General features: G+C 37.3%; 1 protein-coding gene across 4 annotated transcripts in view; it reads right to left on the minus strand.

The window, feature by feature from the left end:
* Positions 1-7053: 7053 nt before the first annotated feature.
* ADGRL3 (adhesion G protein-coupled receptor L3) overlaps positions 7054-20947 on the minus strand; it is a 780978-nt gene continuing 767084 nt past the window's right edge. For all 4 annotated transcript variants that reach the window (XM_058667263.1, XM_058667265.1, XM_058667264.1 and 1 more), the window contains one exon: positions 7054-8143. In XM_058667263.1, the coding sequence (XP_058523246.1) occupies positions 7353-8143 (791 nt within the window). In that variant the 3' untranslated portion in view covers positions 7054-7352. The remainder of the gene's footprint in view (positions 8144-20947) is intronic.

A 20947-nucleotide genomic window follows, 5' to 3' on the forward strand; every position in this document is an offset into this window, starting at 1 on the left:
GATAGTTTCATTAGTGAAAGCTGCCCTGCTGTCCAGTTTGCAATGGGAGAAATAAGTTCAGGAATAAGAAATAAGTAGACAGAAGACAAAATTTTATTTTACCTCTCAACAGCAAATTTTAAGGTCAAACAATAAATTCTTTATTTAACTTCCTGTCTTCCTGGAAAGGACAAATCGCCGTACAGACCTCTCAGGTAGCCAGTGTTCTCAAAACAAACAGGAGAGAAGGTCTGACAGGCTGTACTCAATGTGTTGAAAATAGTGCATGAAGGCCATGGTACAGGAAACGTTCAAGTCTCTGTTTCTGTTAAAATCTTATAAACAGTCACCAAACCCACGTTTTGAGAATACCATACAATAACAGTAACTACGCACTTATTATTTGCTGATATTTTTATTGAGGTTTGTTGCTCATGATTTTACATGTGATTGTACAGAGCATTTAAGAAAAAAAAAGGAGGATGAAAAGATTGTACAAGGGGAAAGATCCAATAGTTTGTAATCTGGACAGTGTCTACGATAATAATGCCACTTGTAAATACCTGGATATGAGAATCCTAAGAGACCAAAACTAGGATATATTCTTCTTTCTAAAAAGTGATTTTTTTTTCTCATCAATGAGGAACCGCTCGATTAGTTGTTAGTTTTTCTGTGTTTCTTTCTTTTTAATAAGCTGTTAATTTAAAAAAAGAAAAAAGTTCTGGAATTAGATTTAATGCTGGGTGAGAGGGAAAACAATATGGAAAGACTTCCAAACCACCCACCCACTTCCAATGCATTCACAGAAGCTAAACGGAGAAAAATGACTGTGACTCTACACAGCTTGACCTCCTAAGTAACAGGCAAAGAGCAAGTCAGAATGCACAAGCAACCAGAACGCACTGCGGTGGGCTCCAGCTGGCTCAAGGCATAGCACTTTTCATTACCAAGACGGTAAGGGAAAGTGTTATTCTCAAATGAGGCATGAAAACCAACTCTCAATGCTTTCTCCCCATCTTTCTGGATTCAAAGCACAAACCATTGGGACCATTTGAAATTCAAAGCATTATGAGGACATTTAGGAGGACCAGTTCCTGAATTTCACCCCCTAACATGGCCACTGCGCTGTGAGAATTGAGGATACTCAATACTTTTTGTCAAACATTCTTGGAGGTCAAGCGTTAGTTTGTTTTGATGTCAGGACTATTTTTGCTTGTTTTGTGTTCAGAAGAATCAAAGGGCTTAAAAAATTTTTAAAATCTGGATGTTAAGAATATTTTGTTTCCAAAACAAAATGAAAAATTTTCATTTTGAACCACTAAAGCAAACATAATATGTGTCAAATTTTAAATCGTCATATTCTGGACTTAAAGGTAAATCTTGAGTAGTTTCTCCCTTGGAATAGTTTCCACATTTAAATATAATTCAACCTGGGTAACAGTGTTTAAGCCAGATTATCAGAAGTCAACTCTATTTTTTTTCTTCTTTCACGCCCTCTCCTTCAGCCTCTAGAATGAAAGCAGCACTGGAAGTAGCAGTCACTTTTTGTTTACAGAACACTTTGATAAACCACCATATATGTCCCTGAATGCAGAATTTGGTGAATTGACTACAATAACTGCAGAGAGAGCTTTGAGAGTAGTATTTTCAGGAATGTAGTTATTTGTCTCAATGTGTTATTCATATTTATAATGAAATATATTTATAATTTCTTATAATGTGAATAGCACTTGATTATGAATGCTTTTGCACAATGTACATAATCCCAATATAATATTTATTAGAAAGATTCACAATAAAGTTCTAAAAGGTACAAGGTGACTAGTAGCAGTAAGTGTGTTGGGGAACAATAGTCAATAGATTAGAGTGAAGGTGATTTCAGACAAAAATCCTTACAGTTTAAGAACATTTATAAAACATTTTTGTTCCCTTGAGACAAGGTATAGTTAGACAAGAAATAGTTAAGGACTATAAAAGTATTTAGTAATTCCTGTGCAATTAGCAGGCTGAAATTGTGAGAAATTCCTATTTTATAATTTTGAATGTATCAGTAGCATCTGCTACAGTTTAAAAGATTTTAATTACAATAAATGAATTATTATTGTCCTTGAAATATATTTCGCTGTGACTGTAATTCAGGTGTCTACCACTGCACCACAACTCTGGTTCTATTCTTCCTTCATTCATATTTTCATTGAAAAGATCTGTTTACCCAATAGGGCTTTTCAGATATGATCTGCTACACTTTTTCACCCAAAGTTCCTTAACTTGCCTTCTTACAAATCATTTGTTTCTATTTGGTTTTAAATTACTCTAATGTGACAAAAATGATCAAGTGAGAAAAAAAATGCTTAGTTCGGTAGCAGGGGACACAAACATCAAAACATTTGAAATCAAAACATCGGAAGAGTAATTTTCAGTTGCTAGATGTTAAAGGAATATTGACTTAATTTTCCAAAGAAAGAATGGCAATAATTTTATTTCAAATTGGAGTATGTAAAACTATATTAGCTGCAAATCAGTTTGTGTTACAGTAAGCAACCTATTTCTCCTGCACCCTTAAACAAGAATCAGAGTAAGTATGTGTACAGGTGAAAAATGAGGATTGACGTCCACCTTATTGCAAAGAGGGTGTAATACAGTTAATCAGTAAACAGGAAACACTCCTCTCACAGTCTAACCAGGAAAGAGGCAGTTGCCAACTTTGCAATTTCTGCTAGTCTAGAAATGAAAAATGTGGTGTCCTGTAATATTGTTTCAGAAAGTTTAAGGACATATTTGCTGATTATAAAGTTCCATTTACTGTTGGGGTCAGTTCAATCTGTTTAAGAAGCTCATAGAAGCTTCTTAGAACCCATGTCAAAGATGTGCCTCCAATGCTGCTTGAGGCTACTGCTGTTTCGCTGCCATCTCTCCAGCTTGCACATGCTCCTCAAGTGCAGAAATCCGGCTAATGTCTATTGAAAGTATTTACTATGGAATGCTTAGTACTTATGTGATGAGCTACAATCACAAGCTCCTAAAAATGAACTTGTGACATTTCACTCCTTGGCTTAAAAGGATCTGGAAAATTCCTACACATTGTTATTTCATCTCAATTATTATTTTGTTAGAGATATTTCATACCAAAACGCTTAGCTTTGCTCAAAACAAGGTTAGTGTAACCCCCTCGCCCCCCCAACACACACTAAACTTCATTTGACATGTATTAGAGTTCTGAACTGTTTTTTCTTTCTTTTTTCAAAGTTATTCAAAGCGGTATCACTTTGGTATAAAACTGAGGGAGGACTTCTAAAACCTAAGAGCAATGATAATGAGGAGTTGATTTTTAAACAATCCAAACCTAACTGTGCTCTCCCTTTTGTCTCAGCAATAACCAGAATGCCCATCACTGACATTTTTAATGCTATTTATGAAAGAAAGTGAATTAGTCAGTGGATTTTTGTATGTGCAAGAGGAAAAAGCAGAAGACGTGGCTTAAGGTTAATGAGAACACGTTACACATGTTGCTAATTCCTTTATATATTTACCATCATAAATGTGAAAAATTCTGTTACACCAAGTTAATGAAATCTAAAACCTAAATCTTAAAAACCCTTTCACTATGTCAATGCCTTAGATTATGATGAGACGTTTATACACCTTAAATTACGTTCTAATTTAGAAGAGTGAAATTTTGCATAGGAAGTTAAAGGTATCTCCATCACCCACTTAATATATTTTCCTTCTTATTTTATCAAGATAATTGTTCTCATTCCAGTTACTTTTCTGACTATAATTATTTTAGCATAGCGTATTATTCTTCCACTCCAGCATGTATAATTTGAATAGAATGGAATTACAACCTACTTCCTCTTCACAAAATTTGTATTTAACCACAAATGTTATCAATCAGCCAACTCAAAATCAAACAACCATGACTTTCATTAGTTACTGTCCCGACTTTAAGGACACATTTGAAAAGTCAAATGTAAAATATTATTTTAAAAAATCCTTTCACTGGGAAATAATAATTTGTTTCATTGGCAAAAATGTTTATTTCAGCTGGTCAGAAGTGTGCTATGTGTTTATAGTCTTTTATAATTTTGGAAATTCACCTCCTAATGAAAAAAAAGATAAACACATTTAAAAATGCAGACAAGCATGTCACAAGGTATTAAAGAAATGAATTCAACAAAAGGCGCTTGAGAGAAGAAAAACTATTGATGTGTCAGTTGCTCTATATGAAAATACATGTGGGGGAAAAAAAGATCTGAGTTTAGAAATTCAATCCTCACTAGTATAAGGAGTATTAAATGTGTGCATGTTAGCTATACATACATTTCTATTGAAATATATGCATAATTAACACCTTTATCCACTGTTATGTTTTCAGAGGAGTCAAAGAATTTGGGAGAAATAAATTCTCCTCCCTGTGCAGAATCTTGGGATCATATGATGTTCTGAAAGCACATCAGTGATGCTGTTTGAGGGCTCAGAAAGCTCAGCCTTTCACCTAGAAGAAAGGACTCGGTGATGACTTAGAGTACTGACTGGTCATCGGCACCTGGTTATTTTTCAAGTGATCTTCCTTCCTCCTGGTCTGTGTGGAGATGGGGAAGCTACCTGCTTCAAATCTCTAAAGACCAACACAGCAAAAATAACGGAAAAGGAGGTAGCAAGGTCAGAAAACACCAGCAAGCTGAGTTGAGGTAGTTCCCCCGTTGTTCTGTGAAACTAACTTCTTACTGATGGAGTTGGTACCACAGAGATTACTGTTTGATTGGCAAAATATGCATAAGCGTTCAGAATCCGTATGTCACATGTACGTGTCTGAAGTTACCTAAAACAGGCCATAAAGGGTTCTCTCATTGCCAAATGTATTCTGTATATCATAGGAGTCAAACTCTCTTTGGATGCTCATATTACCATAGCTCGGTATGAGAAAGTATAATTATCAATTACAGATTGAGGTTCTCCTCCAACTTAATGCAAATTTGGAGATGTCATTTGGCTAAAAAGAAATAACTGAAAAACATTCTGAGGTGACATGCAGATCACGACATTCTGACCCAGCACAAGTCTTTAGTCCCAAATTCTTCAATCACTCAGAGTATAGATCACTGGCCACTTGCACAACATTTTTCATCTTCACTTAGATTTTTAGAAAAAGCAAATCCAGAGCTATAACACACAAGAGGCTGAATGTCTGATTTGGCAAATCTGCTTGAGCTTTTGCCCTGAGAAGGGCCCTGTGCCTGTGTGCGCACTGCTGGCAACACCTCTGCAGAGACGGGAGACTTAGAAAAGTGACTATGGAAGGGCTTCCTCCACTTGTCTTTCCTTTATCTGTTGGACAAGAAAAAGGTCACCCTCCTATCTTTAGAAAAAGAATATTCTCTCTGCCACGATTTTTGCAGCCTGTAGCCAACTGGCTGGAATTAAATTGCTTTCTCCTTCAAAATGGAGCTACAATAGAGGAAAAAATAGGACCTCTCCTTTAAAATTTGTTGTTTAAGTATCTGATTGGATGTGGCTTTTCAAATAAACATAATGGCTGCAGCTGGTTTAGAAAAGCACAAGTTAACCTCCTTGAAACTAAGTTATGCAACTTATTTCAGCCAACATAAACATGCTCATCCCATTTTTTTTTCTGGTTTACTTTGCAAAAAAATGAAGTAATTTTGTGCTTAGGTTATTCATTTAGTCAGATTGATTTCTTTTGCATGGCTCATTGGGGCCACCAAGGATTAGCAAAATTTAAATATTGAAAACAGAAAGCAAGAAAGGCAAGAAAAGCAAAAACAATAATTAATTACATGGTAGATACATCAATACAATAGCTTCTAAATCTCAATCAGTTGTTTATTGGTTGGCAAACAAGTTCCACTTTTACAACAAATATTAGTGATGAGGTCATCCCACTTTGAGACCATACAAAACAGATCAGAGAGTCAAAAGAAAAATTGTATGTGCTGCTAATTTACCTCTTTTATCCCATTATTTTTTAAAAAGTCAAATAAACACATTTTCCTGTTAATAAACAGGAAAAGAAAAGTACTTCAAAATAATTTGATGTTTCAATTCTAAGAGGGACAGAATTTCCTGTAAAAATTCGTAGTGCAGGTGCCGACTGGGGACCAGGCTACGGATTTAGCACTCTAATGCCTATGCAATAACATTGTGGTTTTTCTTTCCCTTTTTTTTTTTATTTTCACATGCACAACCCCCCTAGTTCTATAACCACCTCCTGACTTCTTGAATCAGAGCTACTTTCTTGGCAATGAACTGCTTGCCAAATACGTTTTGCATTACAACTGATGTATGTGCAAACATAAAAGTTCATCCTGCTCTAATTTGAAAAAAAAAGTTACAGCTGGAATATTCTGGCTGAATAAAGATATATATAGTGAGGGAAGGAAGTCTAATTTTATTTATTTTCTTTTTTTGTAAAAAATAATTCGTTTGCATTACTAGAAAATGATCCTTATAAAGTGATAGTTTCATTTATTTATTTAATTTTTGCAAGGTGAATCTTGAAAGAAAAAGGAAAAGGCAAAAGAGAGGGAGGGAAACTTTACTCTTACTGGTAGACTAATTTGCAAGACCAGCACAAAAGAAAAAAAAAAGAAAAATTTCTTTTTTTTTTTTTCCACTACATTAACAGGACTGAAAATTTGGAGGAACAGAAAGCAGACTATATGTGCAATGCTAGTATCTGTACATTACACAGAAAATGTTCAACTTTTTCTGCCATTAGTTTTCTCATCAGTTAATACAGCAAATCATAAAATATGCATTTCGCATATAATTCTGGAGTCTCCCTCCATCTCATCGACAATCTCCTGGTTTGTTTTCCACAGCTCTTCCAGCTGTGGCGCAGTCGGGTTGCCAGTGACCACCCTAATCCCCCCAAATAAAAACCCCACTACGTGATCAGTTCTGCTTGGCTTTCGTGTTTGTGTGGCACTCCCATCGAGATGCGCCTTTGTCACTCAAGTCGCACAAGCGTTCTGGCCTTTTGGAAAGCAGGTCCTGCCAAGGACAGCAACAGAGCATCAGGGTTGGGAGAACAAAGAACTGAGACATTTCCCCAAGGCCACCGCGAGCACGTTGCTCCATCTTTCCTTCATTAACATAATGAAGTCTCCACCAGAGGGAAGGGACAGGGAAGAGAGGGGCACAGGGCACATTTCAGCAGTTAATCTTTCTCCCCTGGGCTGACCTAAAATTCCCAGCTTTAAAAAAGAAAAGAAAAGAAAGAAAGAAAAGGGAAAAAAAAAATGAAATCGGGGTAACGAAAGCAAGCAACGTCTGCGAGTTTGCACAGGTCTCCGGACCAAGGCGTCAAAAGTCTGGGAGCACACACACGACGACCACCTCGGACATCACCCCTAGAGACTGGTGACCAGATGCGAGGGCCCCTTGTCCGGGGGGCTGCCCTCCCTGTTGGGGGGCACGATGAAGCCGTCGCTGCTGCCTCGCCCCAGCTGGTAGTAGGTGTGCAGCTGGTGCACGTGGTTCCGCGAGCCCAGGTTCGGCATGCTCTTGTAGTACACGTCGTCCGCGTCGCAGCCCCCGGCCGCCCGGGCGGCAGGTGCCTCGGGCGGGGGCCCGGCGGCCACAGCCTCGGCCCCCAGCGCCGGCATGCTGGTGTAGACCGAGTCCCGGCGCGGCGACGCGGGCAGCTCCTCCGTGTGCTCGCTCGTCAGCAGTGGGAAGAAGCTCTCGCTGTGGTCCTGCGGCAGGCGCCGCCGGCTGTAGTGGTGGGGCTGGTGGTGGTCTGCCGAGTACACCCTGGGGGGCAGCAGGGGCGCGTCGGATTCCTCGTGGATGAGCTCCAGGCCCAGGCTCTCCTCGTGGGTGAAGGACGTGGCGTCGTCCAGCACGATGGCGTCGTCCTCGCTCCCGCCGCCCACGTGGTTCACCAGCTTGTTCATCAGGTTCCTGCTCTGCTCGCTGGAGCGCTCGTGGTTGTTCAGGTAGGAAGGGATGTAGTTGGAAGTGAGTTCCTTCAGGATCTTTTTCTCGAGGGCGGTCTCGGTGTGGGTGTAGCCGCGGTCGATGATTTGCACACAGTTGCTCAGGTACTCGCCACCAGCGATGCTGTAGCTGTTGCCATGGTTACCATTCAGTGGTAGAGTATCCATGACACTTGTATCCCTGGCATTGTTCAGAAGCCCCTCTGAAACAAGAGGACACAACACTGTGACACGGAGCCTTGCCGGCTACTCTCACAACCCCACGCATACATACCACACCCACACACAAGAGCAAGGAACCCCCAGCCACTGCAAAGAAGCACACACTGCTAGCATCTTCATATCCTTATAAAATGTTTGCCAGGAAACAGAAAATGGGGTTGAGTCTATTTTTATGTCATATATATGTGTGTGTATCTATATATTTATATATATGTAATTGCATAATTTGATGGAAATCTTGGAAGAGAATTCTTTAAAAGAATAAAACTCAGTAAATTCTACATTTTCAGTTTCCACACAAACATTGCCTCACATTGTCTGAAGGGTGATTATCAGAATTTGGGCAAGTTCATGCAAAATTTCAAGGGCATCATCAATAACTTTAAATTTATACACATCAAAGTCAGATAATCCATTCCCTTTAATTTTATACGTTGCTATAGTTTGGTCAAAAGTAATATAATTAATTTATGATAATTTGTTATGGAGCTTTATAAAAACAAAGATATTCCCTAAACATGAAACCACAAAAGGATTATGTGAAATTTGTCTGGATGGTATAGCCAGGGAACAATGCTTAGTCAAATAAATAAATGACTCTTAGAGGCAATTTACACATAGGAACATTTAAGAGTATTTGGATTTCATTGTAATTTATTTCCTGCTTTGAGCAGTTTGATTATTATTGTATATTACCCTGTCAGTGATGATCTAGGGTCATTAGGTAAAATTAAAGAGAATGTATAAAAAACTTAGGCCTGATTCTTCAAGTGTCAGTGTGAAAGTGACCATTACAGAAGGCATGACGACTTGTGTGCGTATGAAACTTTGCTTTTAAAAGAAGATAAACATTTTATTTTGGTAAGAAACAGCTACAGTGATGTAAATTAGACTGTAATATATCGTCATAAATCACTTCAAAGGCAACCAAAAAAAGGAAACACACACACACATACACACACACACATTTAACCAATACCAGTAAAGAAAAGGAACATTTTCTCTTTTTTCTTTTACAGAAAAACTGGAGAATTGCATTAAACTTCTCGATACAACTTGTGAAAATACAGCAGTCACTCTATATCTGTGATGCGGTAATATGGACCAAACACCACCCATTCGGTGGTGGTTTACATCAAGTGTCTCAAGTCAGTTTCATATGTAGACTTCTGATCTGAACTCTGTGTTCAAGTCACCCAGTTTTCAAAAAGAGCAATGGAAAAATGCATTAGCAGCCATCACAGACATAGGGTGAAGCCGTTTATTTTCATGTTATAGGATATCCTGTACACAAATCCACAATGATAAGAAACTATAAAAGGACTGCCTTTTAAAGGCCGAGTGTGATGGTGACTGCTGCCGAAAAGCTCCATGGTAGCGATGGCTATGGCCGGGTGGCGGATGCATTGAAACATGTGATGTTGCTGTTATCAATGCATTAGGTATGGGCTCAAACAGCCATAGATTAAAAAAAAAAGAGGGGCGTGTTGCATGGAACACAGTTTAGTGATGGAATGTATCAGTACAAATCAAGACTTCATGAGTTACTTTGCCAAAATAAATGCTTAATTTAAAAACAATTTAACTCACACAAACATTACATGAGACTTAACAGCTATGTTGATTATATGACAGAATAACAGCATCAGACAACATAAGCGTCTAATCTCTATTAACATATATTCATAAAAGTCGATTCATAGGCTTTTTAGTTTTTAACTTGTGAGATGAACTGTTTTTAATAACTACATCATCTATATGTGATGCAATAAAAGTGAACTAAAAAAATTACATTTGATATGCAATGTTTAACTTTACTCCCATACTTGTCTCCCTGTAGGGCTCTAAACGACAGCATGAAGAAAAGGAAAGAAAAAAACAACAGGTAAGCTTACAGCGACAGGAGAAGGAACATGAGTCAAAAGCAAGTTGATGATATGCAGAAAAAAGAGTCAAAAGAAATCATTTCCACTGCCCCCAAATTCATGAGCCTGTGTTACATGGCTTATCATAATTAAAAATGCTGAAATGTTAGTCAGAAAATAAGAAATCCCCCTTAACACATGCTTTCATAACGAATGTTTTATAAGCATTCCTACAGTTAGTAAATCTCAAATATTCATTTATATCACACAAAACGCGAGCAACAGTCTGAGGACAACCCGTGATTATTTCCACCATATTTCCATATCGCATATCGTTGTGCACAGGATGTTAGATCATATGTGCTTCCAAAGAATGTCATTTCACTTTAGAGCATTCAGTAAAGCTGTGAATACAGTCATTAGCTTTTACAGAGTGCCAGAGTGCAAGGTTCCTGCATAGGGATCCCTTTTGTCCCGATGTAGCTTCTGTTTCCCTACATAAAGGTTTTTGTCTGCCAGTTGCTCCTACACTTCTGATTTTTTTTAATGAAAATTGATCGATGCTATCATTTCTGGAGTGCGTTTTCAAAAGTTTTGTAGATATGGAGCAGGAAAAGGTTAAAATTCATCCACTGTTCAGGAACACAGCGCCACCAATATCAGGTGTACGCCTGGGCCTACAGTTGCATAGCGTTCACAGACACTTTCAGAGTTGATCCAACAAATCAGCCCTAGGAAAACTTTTTTTAAAATCAGGTCAGAACTGCTCCTTCTGATTTACTCCACAGGAACATTAAAATACCACAAATTTTAAAAGCAGGGAATGTATGGGGCCAGATCACTTTAAGAGGCTCTAACCTGTCATAAGATAACCATGGGTTTAGAAAGACAGTTTTTGTGTCTTAAAGGTTGATTTGTTCTCGGAGAAGAGAACATCATCATCTCAAAATATAGAGGCATTTTTTTCCCTCCAAAGTTCCAGAGGAGCTTTGGTAAATAAAGAGCCACATCAGTAACTTCAGCAGATATGAACGGCTTGCTACTTAAAGCGGAGCATCTGAACTGGGGTGTGAGAGCTGGCTGGACTTGAATTCTTCTTAGCCTTCTTGAAGGCCACTGTGCAGGCATGGCAGCGCTGGGATCAGAAAAAGAATCGCCTTGGTCCACTTCTCCTCACTGCCACGTGCACTTCCCATCTGCCTTAGGCTTTGAAGGCCACTGCCAATACTCCTCGGTGTGCTGTATTACAGAATTGTATTCATATGATCCACAAGGCATTTTTCATCATGGTAACCTATTCTATCATGAATGTCCTTCTCTAAAATTTTAGTATGGAATTAAATTACTTTAAAATGTAAATTATTTTAAAATTGCTGCTTCTTCCGTATATTATGTTTTGTTGACAGGTTTTTCTATAATGTGGTTTATCTTCATGGAAATTGAATTTCTGATGGTGACAGGAAGAGGGTGCTCCAGAAATGCTATGCATGAAATTTCTAGCATTTTTACAGATAGAATATGAATTTGATATAACTTAAGCATATTATTCATCCTTACTCCCAACTCTATGCATTAGTAACATCATAAACACATCTTTTTGTATTTTAAATAAAGGTAGTTACAGACAAGAATAGATTCTTTAACTCTGATGGCTTATCTGCCAGGATAAGACTGGGGGCACTGCGTCAGAGGACCACAGGAAAAGCCATGTGGAATTCTACATTAACCACTTCAGTACCTGCGGAACCACGTATAGTTCATATAAAATTTCACCTTGCCAGTAAAATATAAGCGCACTCATCTGAAAATATAAGGTTAGTAGCAATATAACAATCACCAAGATTTATTTTTTGGTCATGGGTAAAAAGAATTAGTTTCAGCTTTATCATAATTTCTGAGAAAGCGTAAAATAGCTGAACAATCCCACCCTCACCCTTAAAACACTCAAAAAATAGTTTTATTTTTTAAGCAATGTCAGAGTTTATTGAATGTATTGGCATAAAAGACAAATACATTAAGAAGATTCCTGTGTGTTTTTAGAGCTAATCTTAATAGCACTAACCAGTAATGTATAGCATTGCTTTAAATTCTGCATGTAAGACTTAAATATGTAGTGGTCCATTTTTTTGTGAACTTCGCTATTTTAGAACAACATTAAAAATCAAGGAGTGGGTAAAGCTGATATGGAATTAGGGAAACCACACTGATTCAAAATATTACTTTTGCATTATATGAGACATTATAAGTTACATCTGTAAAAGTAAAAAAAAAAGCTTATGATCTAAATTTATGACTTGGTTTAAAATAATTACCCTCAATTCTTGAGTATAATGTAAATAATGTAGAGTATATTTAACATGCAGCTATGGTGCTGGTCTTCACTTACCATTACTCAAAATCCACTGATATTATCAACACACTAAAAAATGCACATAATGATACAATTACCTGTCACTTTACCTAAACAAAACAAAACAAAACAAAACAAAAAACAAGCCATTATAAGATCTACTAAACTGTGCTGCCAAGCCTCATCTGGCACACTGTGTAATGTACAATTCATTCAGTGCTACCATGAAACAGGGACATTCCCAAATAAGATATACTTGAGAGGGGGCAGCCGAGAAGAAAAACCAGAAACTGTCTCATTTTCATCAGTCTGTTTTCTTAGGGAAATGAAAGACTGCAGGCAGGCAGGCAAGCTACGTTCACGCATTTCAAGAACTGCCACACACAACAAGAGTTTGCCTGTCCTTTGCACTATAGGGCATTCATGGCCTGAGGAAAATTTCAGTTAAATAGGAAGACAAGAAATATCTATCAATCAATCTACCTAACAAATGGAATATTTAGTAAATAGAATATCAGGAGTCTTCAAAGAGGCTTATGGAAATACTAATTATGGAAAAAGTATGAATTTAAACACTTTTTAAAAAAGCATAGTCAACTTATGTTCTAATTCCATTTTCCATCAACTTTCTGAAGCAGCTTTGAGCATAAAATCATCCTGAGGTCCCTCTCAAGCAAATTCTTTATCATGACAGTTAACAGTGACAGAAAGAGGGCTTGAAATGAGCTCTACCCCTTCTTGGGATTCTAAATCTGTAATTTAGACTCTTAAACCATAAAGAATTGGATGGAATTTAGTTTGCTGAAATATTTGATCATATTTACAAACAACTCAAGAGTCCCTGGGGACAGTGCCATGGCAAAGGGGGACCAGCGGCCATACGGAGCTGGTGTGAGTTCCAGCTACTCCATTTTCAATCCAGCTCCCCGCTTATGGCTTGAGAGAACAGTGGAGGATGACTACAATCCTTGGGGCTTGGCGCTCAAGTGGGAGACTTGGAAGAATCTCCAGTCTCCCAGCTTTGCAGTGGCCCAGCTCCTGCAGACACTTGGGATGAACCAGCAGATGGAAGATCTGTGTGTCTTTCCTTTTCTCTGTAAATCTGCCTTTCAAGTAAGAACAAATAAAGCTTTAAAAATAAACAAGCAAATAAAAGAACAATTGCTTTAGTCATCTTTTCATAGTGACTTTGGAATTCTAGAAATAATCTGAAATCATATCTCAGGTCTTCTTAGGGGCCATGTTGGGGAGCTCAGAAGGTTTAAGGCTTGCAGCGGCAAGGCTGCACAAACAAGCTTTTCTGAAATAGAGCTTTCACTTGAGATTTATGCTGTCCTGCCACTAATCTTTTACCTCTGACTAAAAAGTAAAACTAAAGGTTCTTAAGATAATCCTGCAAAGTTTACTCAAAAATTGCCTGGAAAATTTAAACCCATGTGAGTGAGTATCACATTCAACTTGAAGAACCTCGGAAGTCGACAGTAGGGAATTCCCTCAGATACAATGTTAGCTATGGAGATCACTAAGGATTTTCTTTTTCTTTTATTTTCTTATGAATTCCTTTTTCCTGTGGTGTCTTTACACATGGAGCATATTTTATAGTTCTTGGGCATGTGACAAAGTTTAATCCCTGCAAACATTAATACCACTCCACGAGCTTATAAGAGATTTCTGTTGATTTGTTTGAGAAACAATTCATTTCTATATGTTTTTCCAGCTGGAGGATATGCAGAGGTACCATATTCAAAAGCCTTGTTTTTAACATGCAGGTGCAGTGGAATAAAGCAGTTCTGTGGCCTGTCTGGGCCAGCTCCCGGAGGCCAGAGTAGGGTGAGGGGAGGTCTTGGCGCTGCTGCTGTGCAGTTTGCTGTGCTTTCCACCACTGCGTGGCTCACATGCCATTTCCCTGAGAGTTTATCTAAATGCTATCCTCAGTGCTAGTGCGTGGGAAAACCCAGACATATGTCCTCAACTTTATAACCACAAGACTACTGGATCAAGTCATCCTTATCTCACTTACCTTGGACAAAGATCTCATTTCTCAAAATAATACACAGGCACTGAACACACAAATAAATGCACAACAAGGAAAGTCGTGACAAACCACAATATATCTCATAACGTTACAGAGAAACAAACACAAATTGATGGATCAAACATTTGTTTACCACAAGGAACCCATTTCTTACTAAGGAAAACCTAAGGAGAATGGAAACATAAAGTAAAAACACCAACAGTAGTGGAATGGGAAAGGAGTCTCTGTGCCTGCTTCCAAAACAAAGGCAGGAGAAAGAAAAACAGGATGTGCCCAGAAAAGCTACATAAAATGGGACTCTCACTTGAAGAAATTAAGATAAAGTCCAGCACACCTTGTGCGTTGTACATGCTGACAGAAGGGTTGTTAGAGACCGCCGGTTCCCCAAGCAATGTGTTATAGGGATTGTTAGTACCATGCGGACGGAGCAGAGCACTGCTTATAAGATGATTAGCCATGGCTCCTGGAGCAGCCACAAAGAAAGACAGAGAAAAAAAAAGGTCAATCAGGCAAATGTGTTTGAGAAACAGAAAGGAGACATTTAGAATGACAACACCTGATATAGTCCTGATTACAAGCAGGCAGCTAATTAGACTAAAAAAAATATGCCACAAAAGCACATGCTTCCCACAGTGCACACGCCTGCATCCGTGGGAAAGAAGGGAGATGGTTTACAACGCTGAGGAAGCCACATTTGGGTGCTTTCCTTCCCAAGGTGTAAGCAAGAATATACTCCCATGCTTGCTAAAAATAAACACACAAAATCCAGTCATCCATACAAACAAAACACAAACAGAGCCAAAAACAATTTTAAAACACAAAGAAAAGCTAAAACCTAAACAAAACATTCCCTCATTCAAGAAACCACTGGGTTGTTTTCAATGGAGGTAAAAATCAATAAAAGATAACATTTACAATCAAACCCTCATTTGGAGAGCAGTTATTGACACAACAGGAGAATCTGACATTCCTTAAATTCTATAAAATATTATTTCCAATCAAAGTAAAATTAAACATAATCACATTTATTAGTACACCATAATAAATACAGTAACCTCATGATCTTATAAATCTGATAAAAATGATTATTCTTTTAAGATATTAACTTTACAATAGCAAACAACACGCACATATTCCATTTGCCATTTCCCAATCAGTTGTACCAACTTATGCACAGCAACATAACAAACTTAACTTCTTTTCTTTGTTTGTGCACACATGTGCTTAGTTTCTACTGCGTATCACTGAGTTGTGACTTGTCCAAGTCTAAGGTGATCTCTCTTAAGATGTTACAGGTCAAAGGGAGAGTTTTATTAAATATAATCCGGCTATGTAAGAAAATAAGAGGCAGACTGATGTATTTTTGTACAAGGGTAAAGGAAAGTGGTGAAGGAAAGGGAAATACAAATTGTACAAGGATAGGTTGAGCACACGCGTCTATATTAATATCACATATACTAGAGAAGAAAATATAAGCTAGAGACCAGGAGAAAATATTGGCAAATAAATCTACAAATATTTTCGAGCTAACAAGCAACTGGTATCTGCAGTATAGAAATGTGGCTTTTAAAAATCAACACTAGTAACAAACAGAATCCGGTTGGAAAATGGACCAAAGACATAAACAGACCTTTTATGAAGAGGCTCTACAAGTGGCCAATAAGACAAGAACTGCCAGTGGCCTCAGGGAAATAAAGGGTAAAGCCACAGCAAAACAGCACTACCCATCTCAAATCAGAATTCTCAAGCATTAACTGGTCGCTAGCAAGGATGCTTTTTAAACACTGGAGCGTTCACATTGTTGGTGGGAATGTAAAGTAGTGTGGCCACCATGGAAAAGACTTTAGCAGTATCTCACACAAGTAAACCTGCAGTTATTATATCACCTAACAACTGCATCTGAGACATTTATCCCAGAGAAATGAAGATTTATTTTCTCACAAAAACCCATTCATAAATGTCGAAGCAACTGAGTTTGTAATCACCCCAAACTGAAAACAATCCCAGTTTCCTTCGACTGGTGAATGCTCAAAAAATCTGTAGGATATATTCATTTTCTGGAATACTACTTAGCAGCACAAAGAATAAACTATAGATACATAAAACAACCTGAATGAAACTCTACAGAGTCATACTGAGTAAAAAAATAAATAAATAAAAAACTAATCCCCAAATGTTACACACTGCGCAATTTCATTCATCTGCATAACATTCATGAAATGACAAAGTTAAAAAAGACAGAGAGAGAGAGAGAACAGGTTGGTGGCTGCCATGAGAAATCATATTTGGTCAGTGAAACTAATCATTTAGTAAGGCCGACTTCTAACATTCGTTTTATTTTTCATCAATTCTCCTAAGCTTAAAAGACTGCCTCAACGATTGTAGATGTTGTTGGAGTATAGTGAGCAAGCCTTATGAACTAAAGTCACATGGTTTTTCTGGATTGTTCCTCAAACTATGGAGCAATCCAGGGCCAGTTAGCAACCTGTTGCCATGACAAACGGCACAGTGACAACTAGAAATATACCAGCTGTTGGCATCAAAATCATAAATGTTTATAAAACAAAATGTAAAACAATCCAACAACAACAACAAAAAAGCACTGTTAACTAAAGACCTGTTTCCTGATAAAAAGGATCACTACTTAAAATCAGTTGCATTTTTTGTGTCTATTATCTTCCTTTCTATTATCTCTTGTACTACTTGAAACAAATGTCATTTGCTGCTTTTAAACTAACTGTGACTCCACAGAGCCAATGATTCCAGCGAGGGCTCCAGAAAAGTAACAAAAGAGTAGAAAACAAGATTGGGTGGTTAACATTTTTCATAGAAGGGCAAAGATACAGTTTGTAATATGGTTTTGTTAGCTTTTCAGTAAAGCTTAAGTCCCAGTGCAGAAATCTGTATCCCTCATTTGACTTAGTAAAGTGATCAGTCAGCACACTTTCCTGGACACCAGGTCTTGCAGCGATCCCACAAAGTCTTTCTTGCTAGCATCATCCCAAACCAGTGCACTTTTTAGCAGATGTTAACACTTGGCTCCTCAGTCCACATTCATATTTTGGCATTTCAATGAGATTTTTGAATGGTGGTCCTGACACCAGATCAAAGAATGATCAGAGGACAAAATTAATCCAGCTGGCTGCAAATGTCTGAAAACTCCTGCCAACCCTGTCTTATTCCATCTTTCAGGTGCAAGTGCATGCCTGCCTTTTCTCTGTAGCACACCTGCATTTCACCTGTCTTGGCAGAAATCTACTCTGCTTCTGGTTGGTTAGCCAGACTGATTTAGGTCGCTTGGAATCCTGACACTATCCTCCAGGATTCCATCTTCCTGCGGCTCACTTCTGATTTGTAAACTTTCCTCTAACAGCTGTGAGAGTACTGAAGACTTCCAGAAAGTTCAGTGTACACAGACCATCTGTCACTATTTCTCAGCTGAAAAGTTAAGCGTATTGGTTAGTCAGTTTGAAGATACAAGTCAAGTTGGATTTCTCTTCCTGCTTGAGGGGAGGTGGTAGTGTAAACAGTGCATATGTAAAAATAATGCTTTGTGACGATTTTCATTGGAAAATTTTCAGGAAAATGGAATACCTAAGAGTGTTTCTACTGCTTTCTACCAATTGTACTGGACAATTTCCTAGAACTCAATAAATGTTTAAATAATGAAAAAAAACTATATGAAATTGATAGCACTTTTAAAATATAAAGCTAAAATGAAATAATTCTGTTATAATTTATAATTATAAAGTTTAAGAATGCCAAATGTCTAATTCTTGATGTGATTTTTAACTTCCTTCCAATAGTGTGGCAGGTCTCATTCTGTAAATATATATATATATATATATATATATATATATATATATATATATATATATCAAAGATTATTTTTTACATATAAAAAATAAAGGCTCCATTTTGGGTCAAAATTAAGACATGAAGAAACCTCAATATCACCCAATAAGAACTTTGCTTTTTATAGATCTGTTTTACCAACCAAGCTGTATATTGGAAATGGCTTTATAAAAATTGTTACGACAAACCAAGGGAGAAAAACCAAGAGGCAATCATATCGAACATGAGGGATTTATAGAAGGAAGAACCCTTGGGGTGAATCTGTTTTCATAGGATAAAACAAGCAAAACAAAATATCCTATGTTTTTGCATAAGTGGAAGTTGAAAAGCATATTGCTAAGTGATTACTGAATAATACTCATTTCAGTTGGTTCATTAGATCTCCAGGGTCTTAACTGACAGAGCTTTGGCCATCATATATGATCCAATAAGAACAGAATTATGTTAGGGAAAAAAAAATTGATGGACAGAGCCAGATGCCAATTCAAGTTATTTTAGCAGCTTTTCTGGATGCTTGTGTTAGCTCGCTGTCAAGAACAAGTCTTTGAATTATGTTTCTGAATAATATAATATGAATCCAAGTGAGATCCAACTGTCATCTGTTTTCAGATCTGTTTTTCTACTTCACAATTTCAAAGCATTCTGATCTGCCTTAGATTTCCAATCCTCACTTGAATGTATCACACTGAACTCAGACAGTGCTGTCATTCAGAGCCTACAATGTCATAACACGCATTCTGTTGTCAAAAAGTAAGAAATACGACAGTTGTGTGGTAAAACTACGCATTTGAGAACAGTGTACTCATGGTTATTCTATTCAAAACTCACTCATTTGGAAACTGTAATATCAGTCTCTATCTTCAGGTATAAAGTAGAAAAGAACCCTTCTTAAAATGACTATCTGTGATTCTAAACTAAACTTTTTCCATGAGCCTTAGGGTCTGCTTTTTAAATAATTGCCATCAAAGCTGAGTTTTTCAATTTGGGATATAAAAATTCTATTTGCTTTGTATGTCAGTTTCACCAAAAATACAGATTTTTGTGGTTGGGTCTCTGTTCACAGCTATGTGATGATTCACATATGTTGACATGCAGCCCTATATTCTGTGGATTTATTAGACAGTTACCACTTGTTTCTGACAACAGAGAAACAGGTATTAAAAGCCTATAGCTAGAATTTACTTTGCTATATAATTAAGGAATAACTCAATGATACACAAAAGGTTATGTGTAACTTAACTATACAATGAAGGTGTAGCCACTTTATTTTAAATCTTGATTTGAATGCTTTATTTTACATCATAGAAGGTTGCATTGTAATTGCTTGCCATTATTAATAGTGATATTGGTAGAAGTATCTGCAAATTAGTATTCAGATAACATTGTGTACTTCCAAACACTTATATGGTTGTTGCTGCTTTCAAACTTTCAGCAGTATAGACCTGCCACACTGTTGGAAGGAAGTTAAAGAAAGTCTTTAAGAAAAGACTCATATGTCTTTTACTATGTTTGTTTTGAGATTTTAGATAACTTAGGGGGAAAGAGTTGAAGTTTCTCTCCCTAGCAAGTAAACCATAATTTGAATAAGAAAACTGGGGAAAAAAAGCGAGTTAAAATTGCCAAAAGACACACTATTTATATATGTAACACCTGCAATATAGCCTTATGGAAAAAGACGTGTAAGTAAGACCTGAGGAAGACCTATAACATTGTCCTCACTTAATTTCCTAAATACATGGCTTGAGACATTTATTAATTATTCAAACTCAGGCACAATTGTGGTTCTACTTGAATGCATTTAATGAATGACTTTCTAACTCTAAGGGTTCTGGAGCACATTTCAACCTAATTTCGTTAGGACTGTTCGCCAATTGTGTTTTGGGCAGTATCAACTTTTTAATTTTCATATTCCAAAGAAGTACAAATCAAACTAATTAGGTAACAAGATACCTCTGAAACTACAGACAACAGATTCAAAAGTCATTGTTTGTTAAATATTTAATTTCTTAATTTTTGCTTTTCTGTGTAAAAAAAGAGAAGCAAGACATGCACACTTGTGAGAACCATGAGTGCTTCGGCCTCATAGGAATACTTTATAAAACAGGAACAACCACAGAAATGAAACTCAGATTGTTTATTAAAAGAAAAAAAAAAGATGAAGTCTGCCTGAATAAACATAGAAGTTATGTAAAATAACTTTCAAAAACCACAGAAAGTAAGCGAACGAGATGACAAAGTGCCAGAGAGGAAGTGTTTTCTTGCAAGCCGGGTGCTCCTTCATCATTTTTTTTTTCTGAAGTCATAAACGGAGGAGCTGACATCTTGATTTATCACTCTGTGCGCTTTTAATAGCCAACAAGCTTGCTATTAAATTTTAATCAACCTGCCTATTAAATTTCATTCAGATGGTTTGCAGATACTTGAGCTCCTTGTAATAGCTAATTCATTCACTGGGAATCTATTAATATGGATTTCAATGACACACTTAGACCAAAGCACAGATTTGGTTATGTCCGTTAAACATCAAATGAAATACTCTGATTATAGAGGAGTCGCTCCTATAAATGGCAGAGTTGGGACTCTCCTCTTTACTATCTCGTTACCTGTATTTTGTACTGATAGGCTTTCAATGTGCCACACTGTCTAGAGGGTAAACATGCAGAGGTGACGCTGTAGGGCT

Source organism: Ochotona princeps, chromosome 7 (genome assembly GCF_030435755.1).
Source record: "Ochotona princeps isolate mOchPri1 chromosome 7, mOchPri1.hap1, whole genome shotgun sequence".
Lineage (NCBI taxonomy): Eukaryota > Metazoa > Chordata > Mammalia > Lagomorpha > Ochotonidae > Ochotona > Ochotona princeps.